This window comes from Anolis sagrei, chromosome 5, assembly GCF_037176765.1.
Source record: "Anolis sagrei isolate rAnoSag1 chromosome 5, rAnoSag1.mat, whole genome shotgun sequence".
NCBI lineage: Eukaryota > Metazoa > Chordata > Lepidosauria > Squamata > Dactyloidae > Anolis > Anolis sagrei.
In genome coordinates, this window is record NC_090025.1 from 35,723,145 (window position 1) to 35,742,643 (window position 19,499).

General features: G+C 37.9%; 1 protein-coding gene across 2 annotated transcripts; it reads left to right on the forward strand.

The window, feature by feature from the left end:
• Nucleotides 1-10: 10 nt before the first annotated feature.
• On the forward strand, nt 11-18,597 carry REC114 (REC114 meiotic recombination protein). Of its 2 annotated transcripts, XM_060779004.2 has the most exons (7): nt 13-140; nt 11,019-11,248; nt 11,799-11,888; nt 13,609-13,692; nt 14,255-14,467; nt 16,133-16,186; nt 18,357-18,597. In XM_060779004.2, the coding sequence occupies exons 2-7, from the start codon at nt 11,042-11,044 to the stop codon at nt 18,516-18,518; spliced, it is 810 nt and encodes a 269-aa protein (XP_060634987.2). In that variant the 5' UTR covers nt 13-140; nt 11,019-11,041; the 3' UTR covers nt 18,519-18,597. The 2 variants fall into 2 exon arrangements, with proteins under 2 accessions (XP_067324773.1, XP_060634987.2); XM_067468672.1 differs by lacking the exon at nt 13,609-13,692 and having other exon boundaries at nt 11-140.
• Nucleotides 18,598-19,499: the final 902 nt, after the last annotated feature.

Genomic DNA, 19,499 nt, shown 5'->3' on the forward strand with positions numbered 1-19,499 from the left:
GCCGGCGACTCACTGCGCAGGCGCAAACGGAGGAAGACGACAGAGACGTTCTATTTCATTTGAGCCGCCTTTAGCTCTTATTATGTGCGCATGCGCGGCTTTCTCAATGAAGTTTTCCCGCGGTTTCCCACCCAATTGATGTAAGACTTAAAATATTGCTTTTAACAGCCAGCTATATGGAATTCCAGGATTAGTAAAGTTAAGATATCTAAGGAATCTGCCAATCCCAAATTAGTTCTCTTACAAACAGAAACATAAAGAAAGAATGACCAAAGTTTTGATCCTTTTGAGATTTTATTTATTTGTCATGTCAGGACAACCAGCCAAATTATATTGCATTTCTAACACAACAAAGCAAACAAACAGACAAAATACAAAATTTGTGAGTTTGGTAGTTGATTAAATGTCCTTTTGAGATGCCACCCAACAAACTTCCCCATTTATCTAAATGTTCATGCACCTGATTCTAATTATTTCCATTAGCTAAGCTGATGCAACCAGGTGTTTATTTACTTTTGTACTTATTCAGGACTCATTGTTTTCCTTAATGCTGGCCCTTTTTATAGTTGTGATTGTGACTTGAAACTATATATTAGAGCAGGCATGGGCAAACTTGGGCCCTCCAGGTGTTTTGGACTTCAACTTCCACAATTCCTAACAGCCTACCGGCTGTATTGTGGAAGGCTTTCATGGCCGGAATCCATGGGTTGTTGTAGGTTTTTCCGGGCTATATGGCCATGTTCTGGAGGCAATTTTTCTCCTGACGGCTGTTAGGAATTGTGGGAGTTGAAGTCCAAAACACCTGGAGGGCCCAAGTTTGCCCACATCTGCACAATCAATATTAGCTAGCTGCAATATGAAACAACAGTGCAATTTGGGTCTACCGTTCACAGTCCTCCTCCCCCCTTTGTGTTATTTACAATCAGAGAAAACCCATTGTGAATCCCATTTATTTCACTGGATCTACTGACATTTGTTTGATCAGATATATGCCATTACAAATTTGATGAAGTGGGACTTTGGTTGACAGAAAAGTAAACAATGTGTTCATTTTTCTTCCACAGTCTGAGCAGGTTTTATTTATTTTGTGTCAAAAGCATTGCATAAACAAATAAGTATAAAACTGATAAAATAAAAAGAGCACAAACAGCTAGATAATTTTAGACCAAAAACTGGCAACAGACTGCATTGTCTGTAGCTTTAACTAGTTCTTCTGCTATGTATGAGGCAGGACATCGTGGGCAAGCATCTAGATGTGGAGTTGTTTGTTCTGCTCCACAGTCACACAAAGTAAACTCCGCATCTATATGCTAATAGGTAGTGCCATTTTCCCAGGTTGTCTTTTGATCTACCAACTCCGCTTCTGAGTCTTTTCAGGGACTTCCAAGTTGCTCATTCTTGGTTTGCCCCTGGAGGAGGACCCTCATGGGGGGTGGGGCATCCGGTTGGGATTTCCTGGTTTAGATTTGGTCGTGTCAGGAGCGACCTGAGAAACTGCAAGTCGCTTCTGGTGTGAGAGAATTGGCTGTCTGCAAGGACGTTGCCCAGGGGACACCCAGATGATTTAATGTTTAGATGCCCAAAGGGATATTCTTGCTGTTTCTTGGGGAGCATTAAGAGGAGTGTTGGTTCTCATGAAACTTTCCCTTGATTTAAGTCTACAGGGAGGAGACTAATAAACATACAGTGCATGGTTTTCAGTGTTCAACCTTATTTCTCTCGTAATTAGCAACAGCCATTGCACATTGGGGGGGGGGGGGTAATGCCAGATAGCTTATAGAGTCTATCAACAGGTGTACATTTGGGACATCCTGTGATTATTCTACATGTCTCATTCAGTGCTATAGTCACTTGCTTCATGTAGGCAGACTTGTGCCAAACAAGGCAGGCATACTCAGCAGTTGAGTAAGACAAGGCCAGGGCTGATGTTCTTATTAATTTTGGGTCTGCACCCCATGCACTATTAGTAAGTTTCGACAGGATGTTATTGTGTGCAGATACTTTGTGCTTGGTGTTCGCACAGTGTTTCCTAAATGTTAGTGTTTGATCCAAGGTAACGCCGAGATATTTAGGGTGGGAACAGTGTTCAAGTTCTTGGCCTTCCCAGGTAACCTTCAGTTTCCTGTTGCCTTCACCATTATGTTGGTGGAAAGCACACACTTGGGTCTTGGCAGGTGTAATACTTCAAAGACAACCACCTGAGAGATTTTTCAGGGCATTAGTAAGTTGGTTTTCTACTGTTTCAAAGTCCTTTGCTTGTGTTGTTAGGCCAAGGTCATCAGTGTATATAAAGCTCTTTGTGAGTTGTGGTTGTGGCTAATCATTAGTATAAATGTTAAACAGCGTATGTGCAAGAACACTGCCTTGAAGTAGATCATTATTTTGCCTTCTCCATCTACCTTTCCTGCCCTAAGACTCCATATAGAAGCTGAGGTTTTCTAGGAGGGTCTGGATAGTTTTTATAAAATCGTAATCCCAGGTGATATGGTAGACTTTATGCAGCAATTTCCTATATTACACCATGTCATAGGCTGCCATAAGGTCCACAAAAACTATTCCCGTAATACAATCTTTCTCATAGCCTTCCCTGATATACTAGGTCAAGTTAAGAATTTGAGCTGTACAGTTTTTCCCTAGTCTGAAACCTGCTTGTTGTGCAATAAGCTGGGGTTCAATAACAGGGCCTAGTTGATTTAATAGCATACCCTCATATATTTTATACCAATGTCACATGAGAGTGATTGGTCGGTAGTTCTTGGCATTGGAGGCATCTTTACCAGGTTTTCAAATGCCAATAGTTTGAGCAGGTAGTAATAATTTATGGTGATAAAATGTAAACATAATTTAGACTCCTTCCTCTTGTAAATTATGACTGGATTAGTTGAGAACAAGTTTTGGAACATAAGAATGTGAAGGTCCAGAGCATTACTGAATTCGTTTTGCCATTTCTAGAATAGATTTAGGTTTTTCACTAGAATTACCACAAGATGGTAGTGTTTAACTAAAAGTGCTTGATTCTCTCAGTGTTGTCCTGAAAAGTGAAAAAAAACAAACAAAACAGCATGGACAGTCAAAGGACAGCCTCACTCATTGCAATGGCCCAGATCCTTCTGCATCACAAAAGGAAAAAAAAAGTTCCTGGCTGTCATGTTCAATGCATGCAAATAATGTACATCTTTGATCACATTAACTTTTTTATCAATTCATGGGGCAAATATTCTGCAGCTGTGTTTGTCGCTTTTGGCACTAGATAAATGTTAGTATAAATTGTTCACACACAAACACATTTGATTTCTGTTTACAATAAATTGCTTTGCTTATTTGACCTGTTTGCCAACAATTTTATCTCTTTTTCCTAGTAGAAAAAAAAAATCAGTGTTTTATCCACATCCACTTTGTCTTCTTCCTCACCACTTTTATTTTTTCTTAATAAAAGTGAAAGGATTTCATCTTTTTGACAAGGACAATGAGTTATGTTTTTGAATATTCAAATAAGGTCTTGAGAAAAGTTTTTTATTTTAAAAAAAACCCAAGTGAATTTGTTTTCATTTCAATAAAATAACAATGTTATCAAATGCATGTTATTTGCTTCGTCCAATTCAGCCTTGCATCAAAGGGTATTTTATACCCTGCAGATGTTTATTCACCCCTATTTTACATAGAACAGCCATCCTGTATACTGAAATGTAGTGTAAAGGATTTATGGAATTGAAGGGGCATGCACTCTGCACATTCCCAGAAGTCCCCTTCTGTCTTGGAAGGGTGGCATGGAAGGACACAACAACAAATTGAATCTCTCTGAAGATTAGCTTTATTTGCCGACCGTGCAAATGGCGGCAGTTGTGCTCTACACATGAAAAGACTACCGCGCCCCAAAAGATTGGGATCGCAATCTTTTATTGTTTTACAGAAATCCAAAAAGTGCATTTTGATTGATGTCAACATATTGTCTGTTTGATTGGTCTAAGCTTGCCTAATACATTTCGGATTGGCTCTTTATTCCTAAGCAAGCAGACAGGTGGAAAACAACAGAAACTAGAATTAACTGGAAAGTTCACATCTCTTTCAAGTGACCCTGACTCGCTGGGAAGTGCTTGGCAGGCACTGGCTTATCTTTTGCTTACAAGAATGCTGTGTGAAAGAATAGGGAGGGTAGGCACGAAGGCTACTCCCTAAGCTGCAGTGGCAGCTCTTTTTCAAAGCTATATTTCAGTCTATTTACACTCTACAGATGGAACCTACAGTCCTATAGTGCAATTTAAAATATTATAAAACTACATCCCCTTCAGAACAACTTTGTTTTCCTTGCACTTTTCCTTTGGTTTCTTCTTTATGTCATCATTAATCTGAAGTTCAAGATTAACAGATTGTATGCATATATTTCAAATATTTTATTAATAAGTCAGTCTGTCTTCCATTCTATACTATTGAAACAAAGGAAGTCGGCCATGTTTCTGCTGACCAACATGTTATTATATTATCTTTTATAAAATGAGCAGCCAAAAATTATTATGAAGGGATATTTGAAGTCAAGATACTTTCCTGTTCCATCCCTTTTAAACTATACAGTAGAGTCTCGCTTATCCAACCTTTGCTCATCCAACGTTCTATATTATCCAACGCAATCTGCCTCCCATCCAGATCCACAAATGTTTCAATACTTTGCAATGTTTTGGTGCTAAATTTGTAAATATAGTAATGACTACATAACGTTACCGTATATAGAACTGCTTTTTCTGTCTATTTGTTGTAAGACATAATGATTTGGTACTTAATTTGTAAAATCATAACATAATTTGATGTTTAATAGGCTTTTCCTTAATCCTGCCTTATTATACAACATTTTCGCTTATCCAACCTTCTGCCGGGAATTTATGTTGGATAAGCGAGACTCTACTGTATATTTATGATTACTTAGTAGTTGAAATGTAAGGATTGCATGTCATATGACAAAAATTAGTTCCATGTAGAAATTAGCTTAGTACTTTATTTAATTGCACGCAACATGTAAAATCGGTTCCAAATCCTGGCATCCCTACTATTTATTGATGTTTTGCCCTGTTGGGAGTGTCTACTCTCTAATAAGCAGCAGCTGATTTTACCCAGACATTTCGAGCCACCTGTTGTGACCATGGAAAATGTTCCTAATAAACACCTTCTTCAAAGTGACTTTTCCAGCTGACACAGAGGGATTCCAGTCACTCTTTTGATAGTATTTTAACCAAATATGTGTTGGTTAAATTAAATAAATTTTATGCTCCTTCTCTGGAAAAGATCAAGCACCTTTAAATGCAAAATGGTTGAGTCACAGAAGCTGTGCTTTGTAATTAACTGTTGCCACTCTTTTCAAATGAAAAGCAGATTGCAGTGTAGAGTTCAGCATGTCAACTTATGATATGAGCACAAATATTTTGTGTACCAGACATTTTAAAGGAAGCTGAACTAGACAGATTGTATTTAGACAGCCGTATGAGCACCAACAACAACGCTATCTTAAATATTTGTCAGTTGCACTAAGACAATTTAACGTTAAGATTGTTTTAGAGTTCACCTTTGGAAATATAACATAATTCATGTTTTTTTTTCTGTCATATCTAGATTCCAGTTATTTTTTTTGAAATAGTAAGCTAACTTCTAGTGGCTTAGGTCTCTTAAGTATGTTTTCCTATAAAATACTTGGTCTTGGATTACTTTCATGTATTTGCTTCCAATCTTGTTTCTTGCTAATAAATTAGTTGAAAGCTGACCTTTCTCTTTGATTTATGGAATATCAATCTTCACACCCCCAAGAGTGAATCTTTTCTTTTCTTTTCTTTTCTTTTCTTTTCTTTTCTTTTCTTTTCTTTTCTTTTCTTTTCTTTTCTCATATGGACTTTAATGTCCCATAAATGTTCTTACTAGATTTTGGCTCAAGAATCTTGATTTCCTGGGATTGGACTCAAGTCTGGAATACTTCAATTCTTTTTTCTTTGTTTACCTTGTCTGAATTGAGGAGTTTCTCATCACAAGAATATATTGTTTGGAATTATTACCATCTGGCAGACAATGTAGTATGATAAAAACAAGGACAAATAGGCGGAAAAGATAGTTTTTATTCCAGAGCTGTGACTATATTTATCTATATATTTATTTATTTATCACTAGCCATCCCCTGCCACACGTTGCTGTGGCCCACTCTGTGTATATGTGTTTTGGATGTGTATATATGCGTATATTTGTATATATGTGTATATATGTGTTTGTGTATATGTATGATTTTGCGCACCCTTTGAAATGTATTTTGGGGGAGTTGGCTTTTAAAGTCTCTTGTGCTGTATTTTTCAGCGTTTTTATGAGTGATGGTCACTTGTCCTGATAGGTGTGTTATGTCCAAATTTGGTGTCAGTTCGTCCAGTGGTTTTTGAGTTATGTTAATTCCACAAACAAACATTACATTTATATAGATGTCAGGAGGAAACCAAGGATACCGTTGTAATGTATTAAAAGCAAACAACAGCAACAAAACCACAAAGTTTGAAAACTTGGCATTCTATTAAATGTCCTTTGACCAGAAGCTGGACACTTGGAGTACCTCTGGTGTTGCTATATGAAAGTCCTCCATTGTGCATGTGGCAGGGCTCAGACTGCATTGTAAGAGGTGGTCTGTGGTTTGCTCTTCTCCACACTTACATGTTGTGGACTCCACTTTGTGTCCCCATTTCTTAAGGTTGGCTCTGCATCTCGTGGTCCAGAGCGCAGTCTGTTCAGTGCCTTCCAAATCGCTCAGTCTTCTGTGTGCCCAGGAGGGAGCCTCTCATTTAGTATTACCCATGGATTGAAGTTTCAGGGTTTAGCCTGCCACCTTTGGACTCTCGCTTGCTGAGGTGTTCCTGCAAGTGTCTCTGTAGATCTTAGAAAACTATTTCTTGATTTAAGGCGTTGGCGTGCTGGTTGGTATTTGAAGTGGTGATGGGCCGGAGATGTCACTGCCTTAGTCCTTTCATTATTGGCTGCTACTTCCCAGCGGATGTCAGGTGGTGCAATATTGACTAAAATGTAATTTCTCCTGTGATAATGTGGCATGTCTCATTGAGAGCCACATCCTCTGTTTTAGCATGGTGAGATGTGTTCCACGCTGGGCATACGTACTCAGCAGCAGAGTAGCAAAGCACAAGGGCAGATGTCTTCACTGTGTCTGGTTGTGATCCCCAGGTTGTGCCAGTTAGCTTTCGTATGATATTGTTTATAGCATCCACTTTTTGCTTGATATTCAAGCAATGCTTCTTTTAAGTCAGGGAACAGTCCAAGGTAACTCCCAGGTGTTTGGATGTGCTACAATGCTGTGACTATATTGAACTCCATGGTTTCACACTGATGTGGCATCAGGGGTTGTGAAATGCAAAGGCCTCAGCCTCATCCTGTCTTTCAGTTGAGGCATCACTTCATGATTTTCTGAGGCATTTTTAGTGAGGGTGGCCTCAACCTTAAGTTAAAGACGTCAAATATTGAATTGTCAACACAGTTCCCCCCAATTTTTGGGACGTTTTGTCCAGAGAAGATAAAGAGAAGGCAGGCCTATTAAACCTTAGCAATTTTTACTGGCTTTTGGTGGTTTTGACGTGGTACTTTTCAATTGAGGAAAGTTCAACAGTAGGAATATGTCCTGACTTTTGAAAAAGCCCAAATTATTTGGGAGTTTGCTATAAGGAGAATTTTTTTATGTATCCCGCCTTGGGGCCATGTATTATTACGATCATCGTCATTAACACATCTGAGCATCTCCTGGGCAACTTCCTTGCAGACGGCCAATTCTCTCACACCAGAAGCGACTTGCACTCACACCAGAAGCGACTTGCACTTTCTCGAGTTGCTCCTGACACGGAAAACAAATTAATATTATTAGGTCTTTGAAAGCTTTTGCCCTTTTTGTTTACCACAGAGGGAAAAATTGACTGCAGCAGCTTCTGGGGAAAACAACAACAACACAGGGGCTTAAACTGACAGAAAGATACTTATTCTATACAATAATAGAATTGTGGAGGTTTTAAAACCATAGCCTCAAACTATGGCCTAAAACAGGCATGGGCAATATTTGGCCCTTCAGGTGTTTCCCACCATTCCTAACAGCCTCAGGCCCTTTCCTTTTCCCCCTCAGCCGCAGCGGCTGAGGGGGAAAAGGAAAGGGCCTGAGGCTGTTAGGAATGGTGGGAGTTGAAGTCCAAAACACCTGGAGGGCCAAATATTGCCCGTTGTCCATGCCTGGTCTAAAATATAATCATCAGATACTATAGTTTCAGAAGTAACATTGGGCATTGTAGGATCAGTGTAGTATTCATTTGATGCAGGACAGATGACTTGCACATACTGACAGAAACCTGAATCTTTACCAAAAGGTGGCAGGTTCGAATCCAGGGAGAGGCGTGAGCTCCCGCTATTAGCCCCAACTTCTGCCAACCTAGCAGTTTGAAAATATACAAATGTGAGTAGATCAATAGGTACTGCTTCTGCAGGAAAGTAACGGCGCTCCATACAGTCATGCCGGCCACATGACCTTGGAGGTGTCTACGGACAATGCCGGCTCTTTGGTTTAGAAATGGAGATGAGCATCACCCCCCAGAGTTGGACACGACTAGACTTAATGTCAGGGCAAAACCTTTACCTTCTATAGCAAACATGAGAACCTGTATTTCATTGTGAATTAATCCATATTTAATGATTGATATAGATAGATAGATAGATAGATAGATAGATAGATAGATAGATAGATAGATAGATAGATAGATGAGAGAGGGAGATGATAGATAAATAGATAGATGGATAGATAGATGGATGAGAGAGGGAGATGATGGATGGATGGATGGATGGATGGATGGATAGATAGATAGATAGATGATAGATGATAGATGATAGATGAGAGACAGAGATGATAGATAGATAGATAGATAGATAGATAGATAGATAGATAGATAGATCGATAGATAGATGAGAGAGGGAGATGAGAGAGGGAGATGATAGATAGATAGATAGATAGATAGATAGATAGATAGATAGATAGATAAGATAGATGAGAGAGGGAGATGATAGATAGATAGATAGATAGATAGATAGACAGACAGACAGACAGACATATATATACACATACAGTCCTTGAGGTACAAACTTCTGATTTACAAATGACTCATAGCTAAGAATGGAGTGAGACAACAGGAAGTGAGAGAAATCTCCCTCTCGGAAGGGAAATTCACTCCTGAAAGTTATCATGGGGAAAAAGGGTCTCAATTGAAACTATCGTCAATCCTTGTTTCCACAACAAGCCATTCCCCCCCCCCCCCCAAAATCCAGTATCACGGCGACAGGAAGTGTGGTTATATCTTCTGAACAGGGACACAGAGGGCAGACACCATGGCTGTTAACCCCTATGCCAGGGGTCCTCAAACGAAGGCCCGGGGGCCGGATGCGGCCCTCCAAGGTCATTTACTCGGCTCTCGCTCAGGGTCAATCTAAGTCTGAAACGAGTTAAAAGCACACAACAACAACAACAATCCTATCTCATCAGCCAAAAGGCCCATGCTTCCCATTGAAATACTAATAAGTTTGTGTTTGTTAAAATTGTTCTTCATTTTAGTTATTGTGTTGCTTTTAAGTGTTTTTGCACTACAAATAAGATATGTGAGGTGTGCATTGGAATTCATTCATGCTTTTTTCAAATTATAATCTGGCCCTTCAACAGTTTGAGGGACTATGACCTGGCCCTCAGTTTAAAAAGTCTGAGAACCCCTGCCCTATGCTACACTCACACACACACACACAATACATAATACACACATACAACAAATACTAAGTCCTAGAAGCACTTTAGTAGAACTAAGATCACTGCACACCGCACACTGCACTTACTCTATAATCCTACATTCCTCCCGCCACATCAGCACTTTTAATCCTGTACCCATTACTCTGGCCGGCCCAGTTTTATAGTGTCTCGATGTATTGTTACTGTTGTTGTTTTTCGCTTAACTGTTTTTAATTTGCTTTAGGTATTGTATTGTTGTACTGTGTTTTGAGGCTTCGGCCTATTTAAGCCGCATCGAGTCCTTCGGGAGATGCTAGTGGGGTACAAATAAAGTTATAATATAATATAATAATAATATAATATACCAGTACCTGTTCTGACTTACACAATTAGTTTGATCAATTAGTATTTGTTAAAATACAAAAGGAAATATTCATATCCATCTCTAAAGTTTTCAAGGAGCAGGACAGAATTTCATGACTCTCTGCAACCCATTAATTGTCACAGATAGGAATGAATATTTCCAATTTGATGAAGACACATTAACTTAAGAATAGACCTACAGAACTTATTTTTTGTAACTTGTAGGCTGCCTTTCTCTCTATATATACAAACACACATACACACACTGTTCCGTCTTCCAGGAGCTTGGTTTGCATTGCCCCTTAGTTGCATCCAATACCATCCTTTTGCATTTTCCCCAGGGTTGCTATAGCTTCAGTAGCACCCTGAAAGTTAACACATGCCAACACACACACTTAATAAACTGAAAATACAGTTTATTGTAGAAGGCCTTCATGGCCAGAATCACTGGGTTGCTGTAGGTTTTTTTGGGCTGTATGGCCATGTTCCACAAGCATTGTTTCCTGATGTTTCCCTGCATCTATGGCAGGCATCCTCACAGGTTGTGAGGTTGCGAGACCTCACAACCTCTGAGGATGCCTGCTATAGATGCAGGTGAAACATCAGGAGAAAATGCTTCTGGAACATGGCCATACATCCCGAAAAAATTACAGCAACCCACTGAAAACACAATGATATCCCTCAGATTGGCACAAGGTCACAGATGCACAATTTACATGATTACATGAATGAATAATCCAGTGATTATTATCACTATGTAATTTGCACCTAAGTCTGGAGTAAATTTGGAGAGAGAAAGAGGTGCAACCCACAAATACGACACCCAATTGTGTCATTTGAGAATGTGGCTGTAAAATTCTTCTATTTGGTGTGTTCTGCTTTCCAGTGACTGTACCCGTAGCCTTGGGCATGGCTTCCAGAAATGACAGCAGCAGCTTTGGCGTCATTTGCAATCCAGTTTCCTGCCCTGAAGTGGATCAGCCTCGGCCAAGCTACCTCCCGCCCTCAGAACAGTCAGGGGGCCTTTCTTCTTGTCTTAATTCTGCAGAGTGGCCATTGAGGCGTTATGGCCGGTTCATGCCTGGAGGTTTGGACCCTGCTTCCGGTTCCTGGAAGGTATGCTTAATTTACTTGGCTTATAGGGAGATGTCTGCATGACACTCAACTATGGCAAAACAAAAAACGAAAACCCACACACTTAGCCACAAGGGGAGCAGAATTCGACTGACTTTTTTCAGTCAAAAAGATGTTTACAAATATTTTTAGATTTAAAACTTTTTTTTTCTAATTTCAGAGAAATGACTGCTTCATTCATTCATATATTTAAATATAATTTTTCAATATGGAACAGCTTGATTCCCTAGCACTTTCATGATTTATTATCCTTTATTAAAAAATACCTATAACCTACCTTTTCTCCAAACAGAGTCCCCAAGGCTCTATACACCAGGAAATGACACTAAAAAGGCCAAACTAAGTTAACAACAGAGGTCATCCTCTGAAAAACAAATGCAATAGTTGAAAATACTACGTAACATTTTGCAATTTGTAGTTATCACTGAGGTTTATCAACAGGTAATCATGAGTTTGCAGGTTGGAAAGCGTTTCTTATTCATATTGCGATATCATTGCTTTAAAAATTATTTCCTTTTATTCATAAAAAAAGGTTTTGGAGTCAAATGAAGAATCTGGCTTTCTTGTACTCACCATAGTAATTTCAGGACATTTCTTCATTTCCAGAGGAAAGGATGTACTGGTAAGTATTCATTTTCATAGGTATTAGTGACTCTTGAAACATTTTCTCCATAAATTCTGATATTCAAGGAATGTTAAATAAGTTTTATAGATATTATTCAAATTAACATGGTTTGCAAACACTGCACACTTCTACATTCATATGGTTCGGTTGCAGTCAATGACCCATTAGCTGTTTTTGGTGTCTGGAGCGACTTGAGAAACCGCAAGTCGCTTCTGGTGTGAGAGAATTGGCCGTCTGCAAGAATGATGCTTAGGGGATGTTTTGAAGCATCCTTGTGGGTGGCTTCTCTCATGTCCCCGCATAAGGAGATGGAGCTGACAGAGGGAGGTCATCTGCACTCTCCCAGATTTTAATCTCTGACCTGTCGGTCTTCAGTCCTGCCGGCACAAGGGTTTAACCCATTGTGCCACCGGGGGCTCTGGTGCTGATTATAGGCCAGGCATAGGATGTTATTGAAGTGCTTCTTTATTGTTAGAGTGGCATTTGTATTCCTGGAGGAGTTTGAAGGGTGGCTAACATTTATCAGTATAATGAAATATTTGTGTTCATCCTTTATTTACCACTTAGTTGTATCTAGGGCATTTTAAACAAGTGGCTTGAACTGAAACTGGAATAAGATCGTGTGGTTGCTGCCATGTTTTACAACTCCTCTCCTTTACCTGTCTTTTTTATTTTATTTATTTAAAACATTTATTTATTCATTCCACCCTTCTCACAAATAGCAAACATGCAGTGCCGGGACATAAATAGATTATATGCATACATAAACATTAAAAACATATGTCTCAACATTAAAATCCACTGCCTAAACTGTCTCGATCATCTGCATCACCACAAAATAAAACGTCTTTTTTTAAAAAAATAAAAAAATCTAATCCCATTTAATTTTTATGGTCTCCTTAATTCAAAATGCATTTGTAGTGAGTGCGTTCTATAGAATACATACATGGACATGCCTCCTTTTCCCATTTGCCATTCCACCTCAGCATAATCTCTTAGATGGTGGTGGTATGTAATAGTTGCATGATATAAAATATCCTCTTTATTAAGGGGATGGATGTCAGGATACAGCTTCCACAAGCGTCTCTTCTTTTGATTTCTCCAGGTAGGATGCTTTAATTTGAGTAGCGGTGAACAAATATTAAACATCTTTAAAGGACCGTTGTGCTGAAATTATGACATGCCATCTATCTGTCATACTCTATTTTGCATTTGAACATGTCTTAGAAGGAGTGAAGAAACTTTCCTTTTAATCTGAGAAAAAAAAAGAACGAATGATAATGTGACTGAAACTTCCAACACTTTATCCACCAACTTCTGCCTGGTGTGTGCTGTTAACTCATACAATTTCTTGGCTCTTCTTATCTCTACCATAAGCAAAGTATGATAAATAGCAGTTTGGCAAAATGGCAATGTACTACTAATGTACACCTTTCCTCTCCTGTGGGAAAGGATATGAAAGTTTGAATTCTCAAAGCTTTGGTGCATTAAGTTCAGTGCTTTACCCAAACATGAGAAGGAGAGAGGTATTGCTGTAATGAGGAATCAGCACAGTTGGGCAGTTAGGTGAAGGTATGATACCGCGGCTGATGGCGGAAATAGATTATTCAAATCAGAAACAAAGTAAAAAACCCACAAAAATGTGTGTTTTCTATAATTTTTCAGTAGTTTACTTCCTTTAGAGCTTCTCAGTCGGTGAGCAGTGTTTGTATTTTAGGAAGGCTTTTCGTTAATTGATGCTTCTCAGTGGCTGAAGATAGCAAGAAATGCAGACTGCATGTTGTTTGGTTCAAAAGCAAAGGTATGCTTACTTCAGACACAAAATACTTTTTTCCAAACATATTTTCATTCATGTTTCTTTTTGGTGGGCGCTTAACACAGTTGTGCAGATCACTTTTTTCTCCTTTGGATCTAACCAATTATTGTTTGCAATTACTTCTCATCTGAGCCTCATTCTTTTGTGTTGGAGTAGATAACAATATATTACCATATCATGAGACATAGTGACAACATTTAATGAAAATGGAACATAAATGAAGTTGTCACTGAGATTCTTGAAAAAGATTTTAGAACAATCGAATTAAAATGTTTACTTCTTCTTTTTTTACTGTGTAGAAAGCCATTATAGCATTAAACCCAAAAGAAGGAGAAGAAAAAAGAATGAATCCACAAAAAATGAGCATTGGTTAAAATATCAGGCATTAGATGTGAAAACTATTGCCAGCTTCCATTTTGAACCTACTAGAAAAGTGTGGCTGGAGAATGACACAGAGGGAATATATGGGACATTGATTTTTTTAAATCAGTTGTATCTGGGATGATTCAGATTTTAAAAAGCTATTTATTTTTTCTGTTTAAAATAGGACAAACATCGTATGTTTCGTGTTCAATTTATGGGAGACTCCAAATCGCAGGCAGAAGGTTACTGCGATGACTGTGTGCAGAAACTTGCTGACTATGTTCCAGTTCAAGTAATAGATTCAGCAAGACAGGAGCTGCTTCAAGGCCACAGCCTGCTACTTGAGGATCAAAGTCATCAGCAAGATGCTGAACAAAATGTACCAATCCCTCGCTTGGTAAGGTGATGGAGTGAATGCAGAGCATGAATAGGCAGGAATTCAGAGAAAAGCATTGTTCTCCATTTTGGTTACTTATTTCAGATTAGGAATAGTAAAACACCTGCAGCTCGGATGTAAATCCTCATTTCATGCAATAGTGGCTAATTATTGTATTTTTTTCTCAATGGGGAAGAAAATTAATACTTTTGCATACGTTGCCATCATGTTCATATCACTCAAAATGTTCAGAAAAGCGCTATTTTGTGCAAAAACAAAAGCAATACAAAAACATTCTGTACAGGTAAGATGTTTATTTTTATGTGTACAAAAGATTGCATCTTTCTCTGTGGGGAAAAAAATCCTCTAGAACACTTGAGTAATTGAACATTGGAAGAAAACTGCATAGCAGGCTATCTGTTCTATTAGTGTTCCCAACAAGGATTACTGCCTTCTAGAAAACCAGTTTTTGTTTTACTGGGAAATTGTTAGTTATGATCTTACATAACTGCAATTACATAAGATCATAGGTAAATATTTCATAAGTGTTCTCTAATTTGTATACCTTTTATAGAACAAGTATAAATCAAGTCTCAGTAGTCTTGAGGATTTTCTCTGTCCACAGTATTTTTAAGATTTTTATTTTGACTCCAAATGCCTGTTGTGATCTGGTTGTATTATAGCCAAATGTTTACATACATAGTTTGAAGCTTCTCTTCTGCTTCCAATCATCTACCAATTTCTATGCAATTACTTGATTGATGGAATCCTGCTAGGATCCAGGCAGCAGATGCTTGGGAGCAGCAGGGAAAGCCTTTTGACTGTTCCTCATGAATGTTTATCCAGCTGTTCCCCAAAATTATATGATAGAGCATTGTATTGCCACACAACATCTTACACCTCCTAAATTAGCCTGGGTGCATTAAGTACAATGGAAACAGTGGTCTTCTTTGTAATGTCTACAGCCATCCAGTCAGTCACCTGCTCATGAGTGGAAAGTAGAGATGTTCTTATGCTTTGCTTGATGTCCTGGGTTTGGCTTGAATGCGGTAATGTTTGTCTTCTGTTTTCTTAGTACATTTTACAGCAAATGTAAAAACACAGTGAATGTCTGTATTTTTTTATTAACAGTTCTACATAAAGTTCTACAAATGCATATTATAGATTAATTCTTAACAGACATATATCAATGAATGCAGATGTTTAGCATTCATTGGTGCAATATCTATATATTTGCTAAAAATATCATAACATAAGATTCAGTTCCAGAGGAAATTTTAGTCAGCTTTCCTTAGATAAGGAAATATATGTGTCCCAAACAACTTCCTTTCTACCAGACACTCCTGATGGTTTTGTCTTGGGCCTTCTCACCAATCTCTTCTTTATTTACTTCATTTATTTATTTGTCTTGTCGTGTCCCTTTTGGGGGAAAAACAACTATTTCTCATCTGCTAGAGTCTTTCTCTTTCTCTCTGCTCTTCTAAGAGAGGCTCAGGTGGAACAGGTGTCCTTGTTTTGTTAGAAGACATTGTGTTTGTGTCACCGAAGGCTTTCATGGCTGGAATCACTGTGTTGATGTGAAGCATTTTCTCCTGATGTTTCACCTATATCTATGGCAGGCATCTTTTGAGTTTTCTTGCAATAGTTCTTTTCTAAATTTGACTTCAATCTCTCAATCTCTCCTAGGTTGAAAATCCCCCTCCAGTAAAGGGAAGAATATCTGTGGCAGAGTTGGCTCAGGTAAACTGCTGGCACAGAGCTGTACATTTATGAAGTGGGACAGAAAGAGCAACATACTGCTGTTGAAATGTGAAATGTTTCAGAAATCAAAACATTTCTTATTTTCAAGATATTGGTGAAATATATGTTTATATCTGAGGATACAACTGGATGAATGTGTTTTAATGACATCTATGTTACCACACATATTGCTTTTCTTTACACCTGCATTTCCTTCCACTACATTAGTATTGTATGAGTGCTGAAATACATATCACATTCAGTGGGGCGGGGGGGGGGGGGGGGAGAGACTTATACTACAAAGCCATTAAACCAAAGCAGAGAAGCAGAGTCCTAAGATGGGAGGGACTTAAGATTGGAAGAGAAAATTACTAATTATGTTTATTTATACACATGTTTTTATGAAACACTGAAAAAGCAAAATGCAATGCATTGCAATCCAATTATAAGTAATAGTTTAACAATCTAAGTAGTTAGCAATGTGATTACTTTGAAGAAAATGACAAACAATAAATGAAACATTACAAAATTGATTAATTCACAAAATTAATATATCAATCAAAGGGGAAAATATTTAAGATTCCACTAAAGGAATGCATAGATGGTTGTATAAAGCCATGGGAAGGCAATACCGATTGGCTTCTCAATTTGGGTTGCAACATCAAATGCCAAAGCCAAAGTTTATTGCTTCTGTTTTACTGCTGTTGTTTTCAGCCAGTTCATGGTAATGGGGAGAGGGAGAGAGAGTGGTTTTACTGTGTCTACAAACACCTCCTTTAACATTTTAAAGTACAATATAGACATGGTGAAGACAATTCTTTTTCATTTTTCCTAAAGTGCTGTGTTATTATCTTTGCTCCAGGAAGAAGCCCAAGAGATTTAAAGAGATTATAATTATAATTATATATTTACATTACATGTAATATTACTAATAATATTACAATATAATAGTATAGTGCAATATAGTAATATATACTGATATTGTACTATGCTAATAATATAATATATTGTATGAAAATATATATTGTAAGCCGCTCTGAGTCCCCTTCGGGGTGAGAAGGGCGGCATATAAATGCCGCAAATAAATAATAATTAATAATAATAAATTAAAATCTAGCTTAATAGGATTTGTATTTCTTTGGTTGGTCAAATAAAAGTATCAGTGTAAAATTGATTTTGTATTTGTGTTTGGTTATGGCTACTCAAATCAAGCTATTATCCCAAAGCTAAGAAATTTCCTCTAGAGCATAGGTAAAATGCAAACAAAAATTACAGAAAAGGAACATACATATGTTATAAGTTCTACACTTCCTATATCCCAGGATCTGATCCCAGATTATCTTCTTATTCTAGATTATCTGGCAGTGTACACTCATATAATCCAGTTCAGAGCAGATAACCTGGGAGCAGATCCTGGGATATAGGGCAATGTAGATCCAACCTGAATCACAATGTTGTAGCAAACCTTTTTCATAATTGTATTTAGTATGCAGAGTAGTTCTCAACCTTCTTATAAATCCAGGAAGCAAGCCCAAATGTTAAGATAATGAAACAACTGTAAATCATATGAATATTTCTTACGGCTATAGAGGTTAAGGCAGACTACCTCCTACCTTGAGCTGGAATATTTCCCAGGCCTCAACTAGCCCAGCATAACGATCTAAAATTCATTCAAATGGAAATTGAGCGCAAACGTCTATTCATCAATGCAGAGACTATGTTCTCAATCTTAATTAATTTGAAAATACTATTTAGGAGTCTAATAATATACTTATTTCACTATTTTCATAGTGGAATTTCATTCTGATTAAATATGGATTCAAATACTGAAAGTGTACTTAAATTGGTCTTCACTTTTTAGAGTCTTTTTATTTTCAAAGATTTTTTTTCAAAAACAGAATAAAAAAGAACTGTTTTTAATCGAATGCTTATAATTGTTTTAATTGTGTTAATTGTAAGTGTGTGTTTTAATGTATTGTTTTTTGGCATCTAATGACTGCCTGCTGTAAGCTGTCTTGAGCCCCTCTTCAGAGGTGAGAAGGATGGGATAGAAGTGCCCTAAATAAATAAATAAATAAATAAGGCATCAGTATATATGTAAAAGTATAAATATTAAAACTGCAGAAACCTTTAACAAAAAGGAATTGACCTTATCTGTTTATTTTTTCAGTATATGATGTCATCAAATACTGAGCTGCCTCTTGCATATCGACACTCCACTTGGAATGCTGAAGATTTAAGCAGCTTTATTCGACTCTGTCTCTTGGATCAGAGCTTCCCAGCATTTGTGGAAGAAGTGGAGAAACAGCTGAAAAAAATTACAGACGGTTAGGAAGCAAAGTGTTGAAATGTATTAAAAATAAGCAAGTTCATTACAATTTGTTTATTAAAATAAAGAATTCCAAACTCAATGTGACATCCTAGTCTATAAAAGAGAGCAAGAAGTGGAACTCTCTGCCCCGGACTGTGGTGGAAGCTCCTTTGGAGGCTTTTAAGCAGAGGCTGGATGGCCATCTGTCGGGTGCTTTGAATGAGATTTTCCTGATTCTTGGCAGGGGGTTGGATTGGATGGCCCACGAGGTCTCTTCCAATTCCATGAATCTATGAAGACCATCAAGATGATAAAGAGATTGGAAACAAAGCCATCTGAGGATAAGAAAAGACTGAGAGAGATAGTTATGGAGGTTGTCAAGTGGTGGAAGATGGAGCAAGTTTTCTTTCTGATGCCAATGGGTTCAAATTACAAGAAAGAGTAATAATAACAACAACACTTTATTTATATTCCGCCCTTCTCATCTCGAAGGGGACTCAGGGCAGATCACAGTACATATATTTGCCAAACATTCAATGCTGTTTAGTATAGACAATAGACAGACAGACAACAGAAGGAGGTGGTTTGTTTCAATTCGGTGTCCAGCTGTTTTTGATGCCATGGAAGGTTGGGTTTGAGTCTAGGGGGTGCTGTTGCTCTATCCTCTATGACGAAGAGCCGTCAGGACTTCCTCATTCCTTTTGGTTGCCCAGCATTTTCTGATCTTCTTTATGGTGTCGTAAAACACCTCCCCCGCTTTTTAGCGGTACCTAATTTCTCTAATTACAGCTAAAGGTGTTTTTGATTAGCTTAGGTAAACAATGTGCTAGGGTGTCATTTGGCAGCTCACGCCAAACCCGGGGTTTGAACTTGCAACCTTTTGGTTGATAGATCTTACAATTGCTGACTATTTACCAGAGTTTATCTTAACATTTTGAAGTATATTCTGATGGTCAGAACTATTAGATGTGGAATAGCTTAGCACAGAAAATGTTGATCAGA

What these genes read in the sequence shown, in the direction of transcription:
- REC114 (XM_060779004.2), top strand. Translation starts at nt 11,042, where the DNA reads ATGGCTTCCAGAAATGACAGCAGCAGCTTTGGCGTCATTTGCAATCCA. An exon ending in CTGCTTCCGGTTCCTGGAAG is followed by an intron (nt 11,249 to 11,798) that starts GTATGCTTAATT and finishes TCATAAAAAAAG; the next exon opens with GTTTTGGAGTCAAATGAAGA. An exon ending in ATGTACCAATCCCTCGCTTG is followed by an intron (nt 14,468 to 16,132) that starts GTAAGGTGATGG and finishes AATCTCTCCTAG; the next exon opens with GTTGAAAATCCCCCTCCAGT.